This window comes from Triturus cristatus, chromosome 10, assembly GCF_964204655.1.
Source record: "Triturus cristatus chromosome 10, aTriCri1.1, whole genome shotgun sequence".
In the NCBI taxonomy this organism is placed as follows: domain Eukaryota; kingdom Metazoa; phylum Chordata; class Amphibia; order Caudata; family Salamandridae; genus Triturus; species Triturus cristatus.
Genome location: NC_140593.1, coordinates 134606872 through 134625931, shown reverse-complemented (window position 1 = coordinate 134625931; position 19060 = coordinate 134606872). Strand labels below are relative to the sequence as shown.

Below are 19060 nucleotides of genomic sequence, written 5' to 3'. Positions count from 1 at the left end.
GCTCACGCGCTGCTAAGGCTCGGCCTATAAAGGACTTACCTGGCCCTGCCAGAGTCCTGCTTCTTCCTCGTGCCTTGCACAAAGCTCCCAGACTCCCCACCTAACCCGGTGCGGATCTCATGCTAAACCGAGCATGAGAGCAGCACCAGGATTGGTCTGAGCGGTCTGGTTTGCCGCTCAGGCAGTGCATAGGAGCCTGTGGCGTTTCTACAACCCATCTGAAACCTAAGTGCGCATGTCAGTTTGCCCAGCCTAAGAATGCCAGCCAAACCGACATGCGCATTAACAGTGTGCAACTCTCCTCCTCCCTGATTAATCTGCTATCAACAAAGAAAATGGCCCCGCCCTAGACTCGGGCCACTCGGCAGTGCCAGTGGAAAAAAATTATACTAAGCAGTTTTTTGGGGTTTTTTTGTTTTTTTTATCACGTGGCTCTGGCCAGTGGGGCGACGCTCCTCAGCTATAACTAAGGAGCCGCCCCTGGCACGCTGTGCCTTTTGGGAGTGGGTGTAAATGGGCAGTGGATCTGCCACGCAATAACTGGCTCCATCATCAAACCAAATCGTAGAGTCCTATAGCCCCTGAAGGATCCAGTAAAGTGCCCCGCTGACCACTCACCTCCTGTATGAATCACTTTGATGGCTGCAGCATCTGCAGTTCGCAAAATCAGAGGGTTTGCAGCTGCAAATGTTTGTTTTTGAGGACTAAGCCTGTTGCAAGGAAGAAAGGTGTTTTTGACTCGCAGAAGGTTTTCTGCAACACCTTCTGAATTGCGATTAGGATGGACTTGTAAAAGGGGCGTCTCCTCCTAACTGAGTCACGAAGTAATTACGTGGTTTTTCGCTTGTGACGTATTTGCTTTTTGTAATCGATTGCTCAGACAAGGAAGCCTACTTGAGGCTGTTTATGATTTGCAGAGCGGAAGCTGCCCCAGGGGATACCTTGCCCTTTGTGAATCGTGTTAAGCAGCCTTGGGGGAGCGCGCAGGAGGGTCGTAGACAATTGCAGGTTCCCCATGATGTCTTCCCAGAATATTTTTTCTTTTTTCTTTTTTCTAAATAGCACATCTCCCTTTGAATGACATGTGCTGCCCCCCCCCCCCCCACCACCACCCCCCATAAAAAATGTGTGAATGCGAACGAGGAGCTGGACGTCCCCTGACGGCCACCATCCCTGTATTCATAGCTGTTCTCAGGATTTGCAAATAACTACCCGCCTAATGAATCATTTGTTGGGAGGTGCTGTTCGTCGTCCTGCGCATGAGCAGTTGGTTTTGACCTCCTTGTGCAAAGGTCGCATCGCACATTGCACACGTGTTCGAAGGCCAGTAGGTGTAGAAGGAGCTGAGTCTGGTTTGCGAACAGGTATCCCCTGTATCCTCTTCTGCTGCCAGCCAGTATTTCACTGTTAGTTGTTATTTCCATTTTTCTTCTACGAGATCATTCGGTTATTTATTATGCTGGAGTTGTGACCCTTGTTACTGTTCCTTCCATGACGCATCCTTCGCTCTGGACAATTAAGCAGCGCTGGGAGAGTTGTTCCGACATCATATCGGCTTCTTAGAATTTTGTATGTGCAGTAAAATGAGTGTATTTCTGATCTGTACTATAATTATTACTGTATGGTATTTTTATGAGTTGAAAGCATTCGGCGCTATTTCTTTTAAAATTAATAAATAAACGTTTGCCTGTTTATAGCACGTGGGACGCAAAGCAAGGCCCAGTGAAAGATGCCTACAGCCTGGCTAACAATCCCCAGTACAGACTGGAGGTCAAGTGCCCACAAGGTGGCGCTGCAGTCTGGGTCCTTCTCAGCCGACACATCACAGACAAGGTAGGCAGACCTGTCCTTTTGTGGTCTGTGCTTGCAGTACTTCTTATCATGATGGTTTCTGTTGTAAAACCTGTGAATATTATGTTTTGAATATCTTTACTTCCAGTAGGACCCTGTTTTTGTGTTGTTTAGGACGGTCCTAAAACATAAAACGCACAGTTAAAAATGTTGTAATACTTTTTTACACATTCCAAGCCTCAAAAATACTAAGCTACGTTTTTAAGAAATAGGGCTCATAGAATAGACAAGTGATACAAACAGAAATAAAATACGAGGCAAACCTACTGCTGCCAGATATACAGTGAGAGAAATGGTAATATTTAGTCAAATTCACTGAATAACGCACACACCACAGTTCCTCATTATGCGGTTCGCAATTTTACTTGATGAAGTGGGTTCTGCGATCATTCTTTGCATGTGTGACCTTATACAGCACAGCCTTGCACCAGAGGCGTTACAGCTCCCGCAGATTCGAAGGGATGAGCGAAAGATCAGCATCCTCTTGAGAAAACAGAGGAGCTGCAGTGGTCCTTTTGGGCTGCCAGCTGGTCTGGACCCTCTCTCCATAATCTATCAGCAGAGTAAAGAGTTTTCCTCCTCACTCCCTTGGAGGTCAAAATGTCTTTAGAAGGTTATTTCCACTTGACCCAAGTGTAGGCTCGTGTATAACCTGAATCTACTTTACTGATTACCTGGTGGTTTCCTGGAGATGGATGTCTGATAGGTTCTTAGTTTCTTAAAACAGACCCTGTTCTAGATGTGTACCATTTCAGAACCACTTCCCAAATTCATGTAAATGCTATTACTATAGCTGAATTTGGTCCAATACTGTCTTCGATGGATTTCATTTTCAGTGGCTCCCCCCAGCAGCACATTGCAGAACTCTGTTTTCAATCCAGTGTTTGCTTTAATGGTCCTGTACTTTGATATGACAAAATGCAGTGCACCAGCTTGTTCTTGAGCTCAGAGGTGACAGTGGAGTTGTTGTGAGTTTCTGTTGACATTGTCAATCTATCAGGGTTTTTGTAAAGTGCGACTAATCACCCGTTCGGGTCTGAAGACGTGTGGGGGGTATGCAGTTCAGTGGAATAGCCAGCTGTTAATGGCCTCCCTGAATTGAGGCAGTGACGGTGATTGCCTGAAATGCAGAGGCAGGAAGTTCCAGGTCTTTGCTGCGAGATAGGAGAAGAATCTTCCTCGAGCCGAGGTCTTAAGGATCCGTTGGACAGTAGTCAGTGCTAGTTCGGCAAAGCGGAGAAGTCTGGTGGGTGTGTGGAAGGAGAGGCAGTGTTTGAGGTATGCATGTTCGGTATTGTGGAGGGCTTTGTAGGCGTGCATGAGGAGTTTGAAGGTGATTTATTTGATGATCGGGAGCCAGTGAAGGTCTCTCAGGTGGCTAGAGATGTGGCTGCGGCGGGGAATGTCCAGGATAACTCTTTTTCACGTGTGGAGAGTGAGAAAATGAATCTAACAGTTGCGTTCTCCCAATGCAACTTTTTTTCACTAAGGACAACTGTAGCCTGAGACTGTATTCCCCGTCCGGGGGTACAGTTTTTTCGAGATGGTCCTACTGTACTTGCGTCAGTTGGAATATCAAAGATATTGACGGAAACGCCTCACTCACATAATAGTGACATGCTTCATCATCGGCGTTACCTCCACACCCAGATAAGGTGATACTATCTGGGCGGACTCAACCATAGATATACCGGGAGTTCTGATAAGTAGGTCACTGGTTTAAGAGGCGAACCAGATTTTTTGGTGCATACGTTAAAAATACCTACAAGTGTACCTCCTCTTGATCCTTTATTCTGAGGCACTTGTGATATCGATAAAAGCCTAATGTTGGGTTTTTTTTGAACATTAGTGTGTTCAATTTTACCCTCTGTTCAATGCCAACATGTTTCGGCCCTCCCTAAATAGCCCAGTCGGGTCTGGGGCCTTCGTCAGGGCGTGGTGTTTATAAAGCCTACTTATGAGTCCTAAATCGGGCTTCTTACATGTGTTCCATGCACACCAAGTGTGAGGCCTAGTGCACTCACCTGTATGTCTTTTGTTCGAACTCCAGTAGTATTTCTATAAGGAGTAAAAAAGATCTCTTTAATATACACTCTCATCTCTAATTCATGTATTCCATGACTTCTGTGCAGCTATAGTGCTCATAAGTTTTTCAATGATATTGAGTGATTTAGTGCCAACTGACTACGTGCTCACTATTCATTTGTATGTGAGACTATTTGTTCGTGTTACATATATTTATGCCATCTCCATTATATTTGCAACCTCAAAAAATGACTTCCACCGCCTTTAGTGATGATCTAATCCATATTTGTGATGTTTATAGAAAAACACGAAGTTCTTCTTAGTTTGTTGGGGACATAGCGATTGTTTAACCTTGGGATCCGAACCATCGGTGTGTAATAGACCCCCTCGGGTTTCAGTTGTGACCACACATGCCCTACTTCTGGGTGGTCTTTATGTGCTCTTAACCTTAGGTTCTAGCAGCGTGTTGAGTGCTCATATCACTATTATTGTGTGTGAATTCAACTAACAATTCTTTAAAATATAGCACCCTGCTTGGTGCAATGCTCACCTACTGGTGGATGCTATTAAGCATCATGCAGGCTGGAGTGTGTCAAAGGTGGCGTCCTGTAGTCACACACTGCATTAAATAACAAGGGTTTTAGTTATTCAAAACATCCTGTCTTTTCCCTTCCGTTTGTATGTGTGTCTCCGACCTTTGAACTCCCACTAGGTCTATTAATTATTCACATGCCCTTGTATAGTAGACACATGGTGAAAGATGAGGGATTCGTGTAGGCATTATTACAAAAGTCCGCTCACTTCTATTCTCCCCTATATGGTGATTCTACCTCCATTATTATGGCTGATTATATACTTTCTCTGTAATTTCCGCCCTCGATTTGCTACATCTTGCGGACTATTCTCCCCTGACCATGTCCCTCTAGGTCATGGGAGTAGTAAAGTCCCGCTGTCATTGTATGTTCTTGATTTTGATTGTCAACATGTTACAAAACCTTGTTGGTCTTCTATGCGTTCTGAGCACTCGTTCACATCCCCATTCCGGTTGTCTAGGTGAACCGTTTTACCGTATTACTCGTGATTCGCTAGGGTTAACGTTTACATGCAAACAACAAACAGTGGGCGTGTGACACTTATTTCCTCTTAAATACAAGCACCCGTTCACGTCCCCTTTTCCCGTTCTACTATGCGAATCCGGTTTTAGCATACTACTCAGTAAACCGCTTTGGTCTATGTTATATCATAAGCTATTATAGCAGGATGTTCCAAACTTACTTCGTCAAGGATCCGCCACCGCCGATCTGCCTAGTACACCACTCGCCTGCCGTCGAATGATGATGGCACTTCCTCGGCTTGTTTTAAACCTTGCTCCTGATTGGTTTGTCTGGCGCTCTATCCCGTCGCGTGTTTCCTCTATCGTCAATCGGAGGACTACTCGGCTCGCGGGAAGTGCTGCGTTTGTATTCTGGGTGATCATGGGTATTGTAGTTTATATGACAAGGCGGCTGCTGCTGCGAGAGCGCTTGCGCGTTTTTGCAGTAAAACTGCTGTTTTAAAAACGTTATATATTCTTCTTGTTTGTTTTGGTCATTTTGACCCTTTTTTAAATTGCCCCTTACCTGCACCATAAATCGTGCCCCTTCACCGCCGTTTTGGCGGGTCTGGTCTTGGGGTGGGTGCCTGGTTCGTTTTTGGCGGACATCTTGGAGTGGGGTGAGTGGATTGAGGCTTTTCCAGCTGACAGCGCTTGAATGCACATGTGACGCCTGGGAACACCTATTTAGGGCGAGTCCCTCCTGCTTTCAGCCCCTGACAAGGCGGCTGCTGCTGCGAGAGCGCTTGCGCGTTTTTGCAGTAAAACTGCTGTTTTAAAAACGTTATATATTCTTCTTGTTTGTTTTGGTCATTTTGACCCTTTTTTAAATTGCCCCTTACCTGCACCATAAATCGTGCCCCTTCACCGCCGTTTTGGCGGGTCTGGTCTTGGGGTGGGTGCCTGGTTCGTTTTTGGCGGACATCTTGGAGTGGGGTGAGTGGATTGAGGCTTTTCCAGCTGACAGCGCTTGAATGCACATGTGACGCCTGGGAACACCTATTTAGGGCGAGTCCCTCCTGCTTTCAGCCCCTGACAAGGCGGCTGCTGCTGCGAGAGCGCTTGCGCGTTTTTGCAGTAAAACTGCTGTTTTAAAAACGTTATATATTCTTCTTGTTTGTTTTGGTCATTTTGACCCTTTTTTAAATTGCCCCTTACCTGCACCATAAATCGTGCCCCTTCACCGCCGTTTTGGCGGGTCTGGTCTTGGGGTGGGTGCCTGGTTCGTTTTTGGCGGACATCTTGGAGTGGGGTGAGTGGATTGAGGCTTTTCCAGCTGACAGCGCTTGAATGCACATGTGACGCCTGGGAACACCTATTTAGGGCGAGTCCCTCCTGCTTTCAGCCCCTGACAAGGCGGCTGCTGCTGCGAGAGCGCTTGCGCGTTTTTGCAGTAAAACTGCTGTTTTAAAAACGTTATATATTCTTCTTGTTTGTTTTGGTCATTTTGACCCTTTTTTAAATTGCCCCTTACCTGCACCATAAATCGTGCCCCTTCACCGCCGTTTTGGCGGGTCTGGTCTTGGGGTGGGTGCCTGGTTCGTTTTTGGCGGACATCTTGGAGTGGGGTGAGTGGATTGAGGCTTTTCCAGCTGACAGCGCTTGAATGCACATGTGACGCCTGGGAACACCTATTTAAGGCTCCTCCCCTAGCGCAGCGGGATCGCGCAGCGGGCGCGTCCTCGCGTGGCCGGAGTCGTGCCAGAGTCCTGCCCGTCTGCGTCCGTCCGCGCCCGGTTGCGCTGGCTTCGTGGCGATATTTACATCAGGTGCATCTCTAACCATGCTTATGTATACCAGGGAGAGTCTCCTGGCATTTAATACCTGTCTGCCTCCCTGCGCCGAAGTCCGCGGTGACCCTTTGTGTGGCCCCCATCGCTGTGCTTGTGGCGGCTGGCTACTCGAAGCCCCTTCCTGTTTGGGGTCTTGTATAGTGCAGCCTGCCATAAGCAGTAAGGTCTCTTCGCGACATCTCACCATCTGGAATTTAAACGTCAGATCGGCGGTCAAGCATTATCAGGATATTGCTGATCTTGTGGACAATGACCCCCCTGACATCTTTTGTCTGACAGAGACATGGCTGCAAGACACCGATTCTACGGTATTGAATCTGGCGTTCCCCGTTGAGTATTCCATCTACACGCTCAACCGCTCTTCGAGAGGGGGTGGCGTCGCTCTTGCTGTTAAATCGTGCTATTCTTGCGCCTGGAGTGTGCAGAACATCACGGGCTGCGAAAGCGCCCTGTTCAAGGTTGCGGTTACTCCGCATTTTACCTTGTCAGGATTGCTGATTTACCGTCCACCTGGTAGCTCAGTGGCATTTCGAGAGGCTCTCCCTGAGGCGGTTAGTTCACTAGCAGTAGGGTCTGCCAATTTTTCTATCATTGGTGATTTGAATCTCCATTTTGACACTTTGTGTCTTTCTTCTGTGGGAGGGATGGTGGCGGACCTTGAGGCCCTTCAATTGTTCCAGCTGGTCTCGGACCCCACTCATAGTGGTGGCCACACTCTGGACCCCTTTTTTTCTAACTTAGAAGGGGTTACAGTGGCCCCCCCCCTCCCCCTGACCTGGTCAGACCACTCACTCGTGACCATTCACTGTAGTCTTGATGAAGCCCCACTTAAGGTGCCACTGCGAGCCATGCCCAGACGGCGCTGGAGCAAATTAAAGGCGGAAGATCTCCACCGCCTTCTTACTGACGACCCGCTGGGTGCAGTGGAGAACGTGGAGTCTGGTTATGACCATTTCTGCGGATGGGTAACCAGGGCCCTCGACTCCCTTATCCCGATGGTTTCCAGTAAGTGTGGCTCCCGCGCCCCCAGTCCCTGGTATGATGGCAATCTGAGGGCTCTGAAAAGTGTCTGCAGACGTACAGAGAGAGACTGGAGGAAGAGGTATGACAGCAGCAAAAAAACCCTGTATATGGCTGCGGTCAAGTCTTATCACCGCGCGGTTTGTAGAACCCGGGCTGAATACTACGCTCTGGAGTTTCGCAATAGTGGGAATCCTGTTAAAACCATCTTTAAGGCCCTTAAAGACCTTGTGGCAAGGAAGCCGGCCGGTAACTCCATCAGCTCCAATACTCATTGTGAAGCGCTGGCGGCTTTCTTCCTGGAGAAGGTCCAGACCATATATAGGGCCTTCCCCTCCTCCACTGCACAAACCAGTATGGGGCCTCCCATCCGGTTGGATCAGGTGGTGCTAGACTCTCTCCCCTCTCTCTCTTTGGAGTCTTACACGGCCTTGGCTCTCCGAGTTAAGTCGGGGTCGCCGGACGACCCGCTCAAGCCACCTATGTTCAGAGACCAGGTTTTTGCTCGCCCGGTTTGCGACTTAATCAACACGTCGCTATCATCAGGCCAAGTGCCTTTGAAATGGAAGCATGCGGTAGTAATGCCCATTTTGAAAAAACCATCTCTCGACCCTACAAAATCGGAGAACTACCGCCCGATTTCACTTCTCCCGTGGCCAGCCAAACTCGCGGAGGCGCATGTCAACACCGCCCTCTCTGGTCATCTGTTGCGTGCCAACATTCTGGACGACACCCAGAATGGTTTTCGGGCTGGCCACAGTACGGAGACAGCACTGTTATCTATGGTCGAGCACCTTCGGGTAGTTCTGGATGCAGGTCAAACGGCGGCGCTTGTTTTGTTAGACCTAAGCGCCGCCTTTGACACGGTCTCCCATGACATTCTCCTGCAACGTCTTGAGGAGATAGGGGTGATCGGCACTGCACACCAGTGGTTCCGTTCGTTTCTCAGGGATCGTTCCTTCTGTGTGGCGTCCCCGCCCTACCAGTCCAAATGTCATAGTCTGTCTCTTGGGGTCCCACAGGGTTCCTCACTGAGCCCCACGTTGTTTAACATCTACGTGAGGCCGCTGGCTGAGGTTGTGAAGCTCTGTGGTATGACCATGGTGTCGTACGCAGATGACACCCAGCTAGCGGTCACGATCAGCGGGGACTCGGGGGTGGATGCCCCAAGATTCAGAGAAGGACTCAGGGCGGTGGCTGGTTGGATGACGTCCAACTGTCTCCAACTAAACGCCAAAAAAACGGAGGTGATGATCTTTGGGAAGCGGACGGACCTATGGGGAGATACTTGGTGGCCCTCTGAGTTGGGGCCGACCCCCACTCCGGTTGCGGAGATCAAAAACCTTGGTGTTTGGCTGGACCCTTCCCTCAACTTCGTTGGCCACACCAAAAGGACGGCGGCTTGCTGCTTCGGCATCCTGCGCAATCTGCGCCCTGCCCTTAAATACTTCGATGCCGCAACTCGTCAATTGGTGGTGCAAGCAACGGTTTTGGCACGGCTGGACTATGCCAGCTCCCTTTTTATAGGATTAAACCAGGCTGAGTTAACCCGACTTCAAAGAGTGCAGAACGCTGCGGCCAGAGCGATCATAGGTCTTCCTAGGTTTTGCTCGGCCGGTCAATCTTTGCGAGCCTTGCATTGGTTACCCGTTAGGCAGCGGATCCACTTTAAAGTTTTGTGCCTTTCCTTCAAAATTCTGAAGGGCCTATCACTTCCCTTACTGCACCAACTCTTGCGCCCTTACATCCCGGGCCGCACTCTGCGCTCGCTAGACCAAGAATTAGCGGTAGCCCCTCGGTTCAAACTCAGTCGGGTGGGGGGTCGCTCTTTTAAGGTGCGGGCAGCCGCACTCTGGAACGCTCTCCCTTTGAAACTCCGGACCTTTGGTGACCTGCTCTCCTTCCGCAAGGCCGCTAAAACTCATTTATTTTCTGAGCTTTGTTAAATCCTGCACTCCCCAATTTCTTAATAATTATTTCTGTTCCCCAGTTGTGTTGTGTTCGCCACCTTGTCGGTGCGCCGGGACGCTCCTTCGCTGGAGCAGCCGTGCGCAATACAAATAGCACTAACATAACATAACATAGCGGTTTTTTACGCGTTTTCTGTGGGACACCTTTATTCCGATCACCTGTCTCATATGTTAGCGTGCTCCTGTTAGTGTTCAGGGACTAAAGCGCTTCGTTGGGATTATGTGCATCAATGTAATTCTGGTGTTAAACCACGTATTTTTTATGTATACACCAGCACAACAAATTCACCCTCGCTTTTGGAAATGTACTCAGAAAAAGCCGGAATAAATGTATAACTAGTTAGATACCTTTACCTTGCGGGAGAACGCAACTGTTAGATTCATTTTCTCACTCTCCACACGTGAAAAAGAGTTTTGAGGGGCCTCCACAGCCCTGAGAGCCAATATCACGACCCTTTAGGAAAGGGTAGGGGACCCCTACAAAAAAATCTTTTGTTAAAGGGAATCCCTGCAGGAATAGCTTAGGCAACCCCCATATAGTGATCCACAAAAGGGTTTGAATATGCCAGAAGGATTAGCCTATGATGATGACGAAATATCATCTATCCTAGCGCAACCATCATTAATCTCCGACACCACACTTACACAGGTAATCCAAAAAAATGGGGATTGGGATTCATTAACTGAATTAAAAAGGACCCAACTAAAAACCCTACTACACGGAGCGATTATGACCGAATATTTAAGGGGAAACATCGCGCCAAACGGTCTGATCGTAGCAAACTCTCCGCGAATCTTTCTCAATGACCCAGAATTTAGACGCTGTTGGGCACTGATCGCTTGGAAATGTACCAGAGATTGGTTGGTTTTAATTATTAAGACAGCGAAGAGACTTTCTGACGCCCTCCTCATAGAAATTAAGACATTGGAAAATGGATTAAAAACTCAAATAACGATTGCACAATTCAAAAAGAAACTGGAAGAAAACAACAAAATCATAAATGAATACAAAGAATACCTAACTCAAGCTAAAATCACAAAATTCCAAAAGGACCTAAAAAGGTTCCAATTTGAAAAGACTTTTCCATACTCAAAGGAAGATTACAACCCCACAGAAAAAGAAAGATCAGATCTCTCAGACACGGAAAGCACAGGATCTGAAAAATATTCCAGTGACTCGTCCTTTGAAGAACGGAAGGGAAAGAATTGGAAAAGAGGAAACAGATCCAGAAGAAATCGGGGAGTATACCAACAAATGGGCCAGTATCAACAACCACCCCCATTTGGATGGAATCCATACATGCAGCAACCTTTTCAACCTCCTCAGTTTGGATACAATTGGCAACCCTACCAACAACCTTTTTTAGGGAGAGGCCCCAGGCGAGGCGGCAACAACCGGAGAGGACCAAGGGTACAATGGGAAACAAACAGAGACGACCCCACATTACAGGAACCCAGACCCAGTACGAGCAAGGCCCCTCGGGAATATTAAATCTCAGTACCAGAGTACTCACAAAAACCCAAGAGGATGTGTTAAATAAAGGACTTGGCTTTGTTCCAACTAACAGAACCAACATTTTTAACGTTAGGATTGAAATGGCTGAATTTTTCCGAAGACTACGACTATCTGTCTTTTTTGAACACAGTAAAGAAGCAACTGAACAAGAGGAAGAGGAGAAAAATACGGGTCTGAGAAGAAAATCTAGATTTACCCCACCTAATCACACGATGCCACCCGCCTTACTAGCATTCGAAACAGCAGTGACACGGGAAATTGACCAACTAAGAAATACGGATACAAGAGTGTTCAACAACCTCTCTTCCAAGGAACGGGAAACCCTTTCAGAATTTGACAAGATGCAGGATGTGATTATAAAACCTGCGGACAAGGGGGGAGCAACGGTGATTCTACCAATCGAAGTTTACAGAGGTGAATGTCTGAAACTCTTGAATGAACCCCGGAACTATCGAAGGTTACCGAGAGACCCGACTACAGATTTGAAAAAAGAAATATGTGAGATGGTAACTAAAGCAGGAGAGGAGGGGTGGATCACTAAAACAGAAGAAAACTTCTTGAAAGAAATGGATCCCAGGATTCCTTATTTTTATATCCTCCCAAAGGTTCATAAAAATAAAAATCCTCCCCCAGGTAGACCAATAGTCTCTGGCATTGGTTCCATTTTGGAACCTCTTTCCAAATTCACAGACCACTTCTTGAGACCACTGGTAGAGAAAATGCCATCCTATTTAAAAGACACCCAAGACATCTTGCGTAAACTCCAGTCTTTAAGTTTCCAACCAGCAACAGACCTCTTAATCACATTGGACGTAGAAGCGCTGTATACCAGCATTCCACAAGAGGCCTCTTTAAGAGTGATTGAAAAATTACTAAGACAAGAAACATGGACGGCTATAACACCGATTCAGTTCGTGGTGGATTGTGCAAGACTAGCCCTAACAAAGAACTATTTTGAATTTGAGGGCGAATACTTTCTCCAAACCCACGGAACTTCCATGGGCATGACCTGTGCCCCAAGCATTGCCTGCCTTTACGTCCATGATTTCGAGACTACATACATCTTCAATGAGACGAATCCATATCAGATGAATCTGAATGTCTGGAAGAGATTCATAGATGATATTTTTATAATTTGGAGAGGAGAGGAAAATGAAGCACAAAACTTCCTTACATGGTTGAATACTAGGGATGAATATCTGAAATTTACCATGACTTTGAAAGGAGACTCAATAACATTCCTGGACCTGAAAATCTGGGCAAAGGAAGGAACATTGGAAACTGAAGTGTTTTACAAACCAACTGATGTAAATAACTTATTAAGATATGACAGTTTCCATCCAAAGGCATTAAAAGACAATTTGCCGGTAGGGCAGTTCTTAAGACTGAGGAGAAACTGTTCAGACAAAACCAAGTATGAAACCCATGCAAAACAACTATTTAATAAATTAAAGACCAAAACATACCCAGAGAGACTAGTAAAACAAGCATATAGAAGGGCCAAAAATAACAACCGAGAAGGACTTCTGGAACCGGTAGTAAGACCAGAACAAAAAAGAATTGTGTGTGTTACCACCTTCGGAACAGACTCAAATAGAATAAAGAAAATTGTCTTACGACATTGGAAAACCTTGAACTCAGGGGGCCTGAAACTGGAAAAACCGTTGTTTGCTTTCAAAAGAGGGAAATCGATAAAAGATTCTGTTGTACATACCCGCCCGAAGTTACCAACAAGACAAGGACAACAAAATACATTGTGGAACCTACCAGAGGTGGTCGGACATTTCCCATGTGGATCATGTAATGTGTGTCGGCTGACACAAGCCAGTAAGACGATCGACGTGGGTTTACAAACCCCTTGGGAGCAACGCTCCTTTAGCAACTGTAACAGCAAGAATGTGGTGTATGTAATGACCTGCATTTGTAACCAGAAGTATGTAGGAATGACGACTAGAAAAGTCAAGGTCCGTATTAATGAACACCGGAGCACATTCAGATGTGGGAAAACGATAACAAAAATGATGCGTCACTTCCTGACTACTGAACATAATGAAAATGACTTCACATGGACAGTAATCGAAAAGTTACCGAACAACAGTACTGAGAAACAACTATTTAAATTGGAACAGCGATGGATCTACCGCATGTCTAGCACAACACAAGGATTGAATGAAGAAATACCGTGGACAACCTTGAGTTAGCTCTAAATAACCATTATCTGATGGCAGACGCTTGAGGCCAATGGGCAAAAAAATTTGTTTAAAAACAACATCAAAGTACGTAGACCTTAATGCAGGACACAAAGTAGGCTGGCTCCCGTATACCGGATCAGGAACAACAACGAGGAGCGGAGAGTGAGAAACTGAACATGAAAGACAATTTAGACCTACCACCAACCAAACATTGAAAACAACAAATGGCCCAGGTCCACAGGATCGGAAAGGTATCTAACTAGTTATACATTTATTCCGGCTTTTTCTGAGTACATTTCCAAAAGCGAGGGTGAATTTGTTGTGCTGGTGTATACATAAAAAATACGTGGTTTAACACCAGAATTACATTGATGCACATAATCCCAACGAAGCGCTTTAGTCCCTGAACACTAACAGGAGCACGCTAACATATGAGACAGGTGATCGGAATAAAGGTGTCCCACAGAAAACGCGTAAAAAACCGCTATAAACTACAATACCCATGATCACCCAGAATACAAACGCAGCACTTCCCGCGAGCCGAGTAGTCCTCCGATTGACGATAGAGGAAACACGCGACGGGATAGAGCGCCAGACAAACCAATCAGGAGCAAGGTTTAAAACAAGCCGAGGAAGTGCCATCATCATTCGACGGCAGGCGAGTTGGTGTACTAGGCAGATCGGCGGTGGCGGATCCTTGACGAAGTAAGTTTGGAACATCCTGCTATAATAGCTTATGATATAACATAGACCAAAGCGGTTTACTGAGTAGTATGCTAAAACCGGATTCGCATAGTAGAACGGGAAAAGGGGACGTGAACAGGTGCTTGTATTTAAGAGGAAATAAGTGTCACACGCCCACTGTTTGTTGTTTGCATGTAAACGTTAACCCTAGCGAATCACGAGTAATACGGTAAAACGGTTCACCTAGACAACCGGAATGGGGATGTGAACGAGTGCTCAGAACGCATAGAAGACCAACAAGGTTTTGTAACATGTTGACAATCAAAATCAAGAACATACAATGACAGCGGGACTTTACTACTCCCATGACCTAGAGGGACATGGTCAGGGGAGAATAGTCCGCAAGATGTAGCAAATCGAGGGCGGAAATTACAGAGAAAGTATATAATCAGCCATAATAATGGAGGTAGAATCACCATATAGGGGAGAATAGAAGTGAGCGGACTTTTGTAATAATGCCTACACGAATCCCTCATCTTTCACCATGTGTCTACTATACAAGGGCATGTGAATAATTAATAGACCTAGTGGGAGTTCAAAGGTCGGAGACACACATACAAACGGAAGGGAAAAGACAGGATGTTTTGAATAACTAAAACCCTTGTTATTTAATGCAGTGTGTGACTACAGGACGCCACCTTTGACACACTCCAGCCTGCATGATGCTTAATAGCATCCACCAGTAGGTGAGCATTGCACCAAGCAGGGTGCTATATTTTAAAGAATTGTTAGTTGAATTCACACACAATAATAGTGATATGAGCACTCAACACGCTGCTAGAACCTAAGGTTAAGAGCACATAAAGACCACCCAGAAGTAGGGCATGTGTGGTCACAACTGAAACCCGAGGGGGTCTATTACACACCGATGGTTCGGATCCCAAGGTTAAACAATCGCTATGTCCCCAACAAACTAAGAAGAACTTCGTGTTTTTCTATAAACATCACAAATATGGATTAGATCATCACTAAAGGCGGTGGAAGTCATTTTTTGAGGTTGCAAATATAATGGAGATGGCATAAATATATGTAACACGAACAAATAGTCTCACATACAAATGAATAGTGAGCACGTAGTCAGTTGGCACTAAATCACTCAATATCATTGAAAAACTTATGAGCACTATAGCTGCACAGAAGTCATGGAATACATGAATTAGAGATGAGAGTGTATATTAAAGAGATCTTTTTTACTCCTTATAGAAATACTACTGGAGTTCGAACAAAAGACATACAGGTGAGTGCACTAGGCCTCACACTTGGTGTGCATGGAACACATGTAAGAAGCCCGATTTAGGACTCATAAGTAGGCTTTATAAACACCACGCCCTGACGAAGGCCCCAGACCCGACTGGGCTATTTAGGGAGGGCCGAAACATGTTGGCATTGAACAGAGGGTAAAATTGAACACACTAATGTTCAAAAAAAACCCAACATTAGGCTTTTATCGATATCACAAGTGCCTCAGAATAAAGGATCAAGAGGAGGTACACTTGTAGGTATTTTTAACGTATGCACCAAAAAATCTGGTTCGCCTCTTAAACCAGTGACCTACTTATCAGAACTCCCGGTATATCTATGGTTGAGTCCGCCCAGATAGTATCACCTTATCTGGGTGTGGAGGTAACGCCGATGATGAAGCATGTCACTATTATGTGAGTGAGGCGTTTCCGTCAATATCTTTGATATTCCAACTGACGCAAGTACAGTAGGACCATCTCGAAAAAACTGTACCCCCGGACGGGGAATACAGTCTCAGGCTACAGTTGTCCTTAGTGAAAAAAAGTTGCATTGGGAGAACGCAACTGTTAGATTCATTTTCTCACTCTCCACACGTGAAAAAGAGTTTTGAGGGGCCTCCACAGCCCTGAGAGCCAATATCACGACCCTTTAGGAAAGGGTAGGGGACCCCTACAAAAAAATCTTTTGTTAAAGGGAATCCCTGCAGGAATAGCTTAGGCAACCCCCATATAGTGATCCACAAAAGGGTTTGAATATGGCAGAAGGATTAGCCTATGATGATGACGAAATATCATCTATCCTAGCGCAACCATCATTAATCTCCGACACCACACTTACACAGGTAATCCAAAATAATGGGGATTGGGATTCATTAACTGAATTAAAAAGGACCCAACTAAAAACCCTACTACACGGAGCGATTATGACCGAATATTTAAGGGGAAACATCGCTCCAAACGGTCTGATCGTAGCAAACTCTCCGCGAATCTTTCTCAATGACCCAGAATTTAGACGCTGTTGGGCACTGATCGCTTGGAAATGTACCAGAGATTGGTTGGTTTTAATTATTAAGACAGCGAAGAGACTTTCTGACGCCCTCCTCATAGAAATTAAGACATTGGAAAATGGATTAAAAACTCAAATAACGATTGCACAATTCAAAAAGAAACTGGAAGAAAACAACAAAATCATAAATGAATACAAAGAATACCTAACTCAAGCTAAAATCACAAAATTCCAAAAGGACCTAAAAAGGTTCCAATTTGAAAAGACTTTTCCATACTCAAAGGAAGATTACAACCCCACAGAAAAAGAAAGATCAGATCTCTCAGACACGGAAAGCACAGGATCTGAAAAATATTCCAGTGACTCGTCCTTTGAAGAACGGAAGGGAAAGAATTGGAAAAGAGGAAACAGATCCAGAAGAAATCGGGGAGTATACCAACAAATGGGCCAGTATCAACAACCACCCCCATTTGGATGGAATCCATACATGCAGCAACCTTTTCAACCTCCTCAGTTTGGATACAATTGGCAACCCTACCAACAACCTTTTTTAGGGAGAGGCCCCAGGCGAGGCGGCAACAACCGGAGAGGACCAAGGGTACAATGGGAAACAAACAGAGACGACCCCACATTACAGGAACCCAGACCCAGTACGAGCAAGGCCCCTCGGGAATATTAAATCTCAGTACCAGAGTACTCACAAAAACCCAAGAGGATGTGTTAAATAAAGGACTTGGCTTTGTTCCAACTAACAGAACCAACATTTTTAACGTTAGGATTGAAATGGCTGAATTTTTCCGAAGACTACGACTATCTGTCTTTTTTGAACACAGTAAAGAAGCAACTGAACAAGAGGAAGAGGAGAAAAATACGGGTCTGAGAAGAAAATCTAGATTTACCCCACCTAATCACACGATGCCACCCGCCTTACTAGCATTCGAAACAGCAGTGACACGGGAAATTGACCAACTAAGAAATACGGATACAAGAGTGTTCAACAACCTCTCTTCCAAGGAACGGGAAACCCTTTCAGAATTTGACAAGATGCAGGATGTGATTATAAAACCTGCGGACAAGGGGGGAGCAACGGTGATTCTACCAATCGAAGTTTACAGAGGTGAATGTCTGAAACTCTTGAATGAACCCCGGAACTATCGAAGGTTACCGAGAGACCCGACTACAGATTTGAAACAAGCATTTGCAATGCAATAGGTCTCGCATTTGCGAGAGTTTAAGCTATTGACATTGTGAATGACAAGGCCTGTTATTTATCTGTTTTTAATAATTAACACATAAATAAGTCATTGTCATTTACAATGCCAATAGCTCAAACTCCTGGAAATGCGAGACCTATTTCATTTCAAAGACGCGTCCGCCATTTTCACGGGCTGCTTGGAAAGTAAAAGCACGCATGGTGCGCTGAATGCTGCAGGAAAGCATGTCGTGCCTCCAGTAGGAGAAACTGATTAAAGAAAATAGTGCTTACAGATCAAATACAAAGTAAAAGGGCCAGCCCTCATGTGAGTTTACAAATGAAGACAAGGAGGTACTAAGGAGGGACTAACAAGCCTATTAACGAATCCGAAGCCAGCATTTACAAATGACAACGACGCAAGCCAATGAAAAATATGGGTGGAGAGTGAGCGGAGCTTCATGTCCATACTCGAATACAGCATTGCTCCAAATGGGTATGTCTGTGCCTTCCATGCAGTGTGGGGTTTACAGAACACAGAAGCGAATCTACACATAGCAAACACCTGGTCCGATGCCTTTTAGCAGTTAATCAAGGTATCAATCAATTTCTGAAAAAACAATCATTATTACTAATGTGCTTGCATATTCATTTATTTGATGGCTTTTTTTGACAGCATATGAACTGTCTCCCGCCATTGATTTACCCCCAAATTTAATATCTTAAATGGCTAATGTAATAGATAATGTGCTGCCTGGCTAAAAACGTATAAGGTCCCAAAGGCGAGACCTATTGGCTATGCCAATGCTTGTTGTAAACAAAGGTGTCTTGCAGCGAGATGTGCTAGCTTATACTCTTGCTGGGTCAACCATAAAAAAGTGGTTATGATGTCAAAGTAATACCTCACAGGTGATGACTGGGAGGAGGAATATAGAGTAATGAAGATTACCAGTAAATAATCAGCTCACACTGAGGGGACAATTGTTTTCTCCTCTCAAAGAGTACCGCCAAAGCCAGTAAAATGCCACACATAGGTAAACTACAAAAATGGGAATGCAGAGATGTAATATTTCCCAAGTACCTCTCCAGTTGCTTTTTTCTATTTGCAGTATAATTCATGTCGGTATTACACTGAGACTACAAGTCTCACCATGCAAAGATAAAACGTGGCCTGGACGAGCAAAGCCTGAGATAAAGGGAAGGAGCAAAGAGCCTCTGGTGAAAGGAGGGACAGAATGACGAAAGGGGAGAGAACCTATGATGAGCAGTTGGGAGCGAGTGAGAAGCGGAGAATAAAAGTGTAAGATGAAAGGAGGATCAGAGTTAGGAAAAGAAGCAGGGAGTCTCGTGATGAATTAAGGGAGCTAAGAGTAGGGAAAGCAGAGAGCTCGCAATGAATGTATGGACAGGATGAGAA

The 19060-nt window shown here is 45.5% G+C and overlaps 1 protein-coding gene across 6 annotated transcripts in view; it reads left to right on the top strand.

Moving 5' to 3' along the window:
• Positions 1 to 19060, top strand: part of CAPN7 (calpain 7) — a 371178-nt gene that overhangs the window by 250502 nt on the left and 101616 nt on the right. For all 6 annotated transcript variants that reach the window (XM_085630640.1, XM_085630642.1, XM_085630639.1 and 3 more), the window contains one exon: positions 1698 to 1833. In XM_085630640.1, the coding sequence (XP_085486766.1) occupies positions 1698 to 1833 (136 nt within the window). The remainder of the gene's footprint in view (positions 1 to 1697; positions 1834 to 19060) is intronic.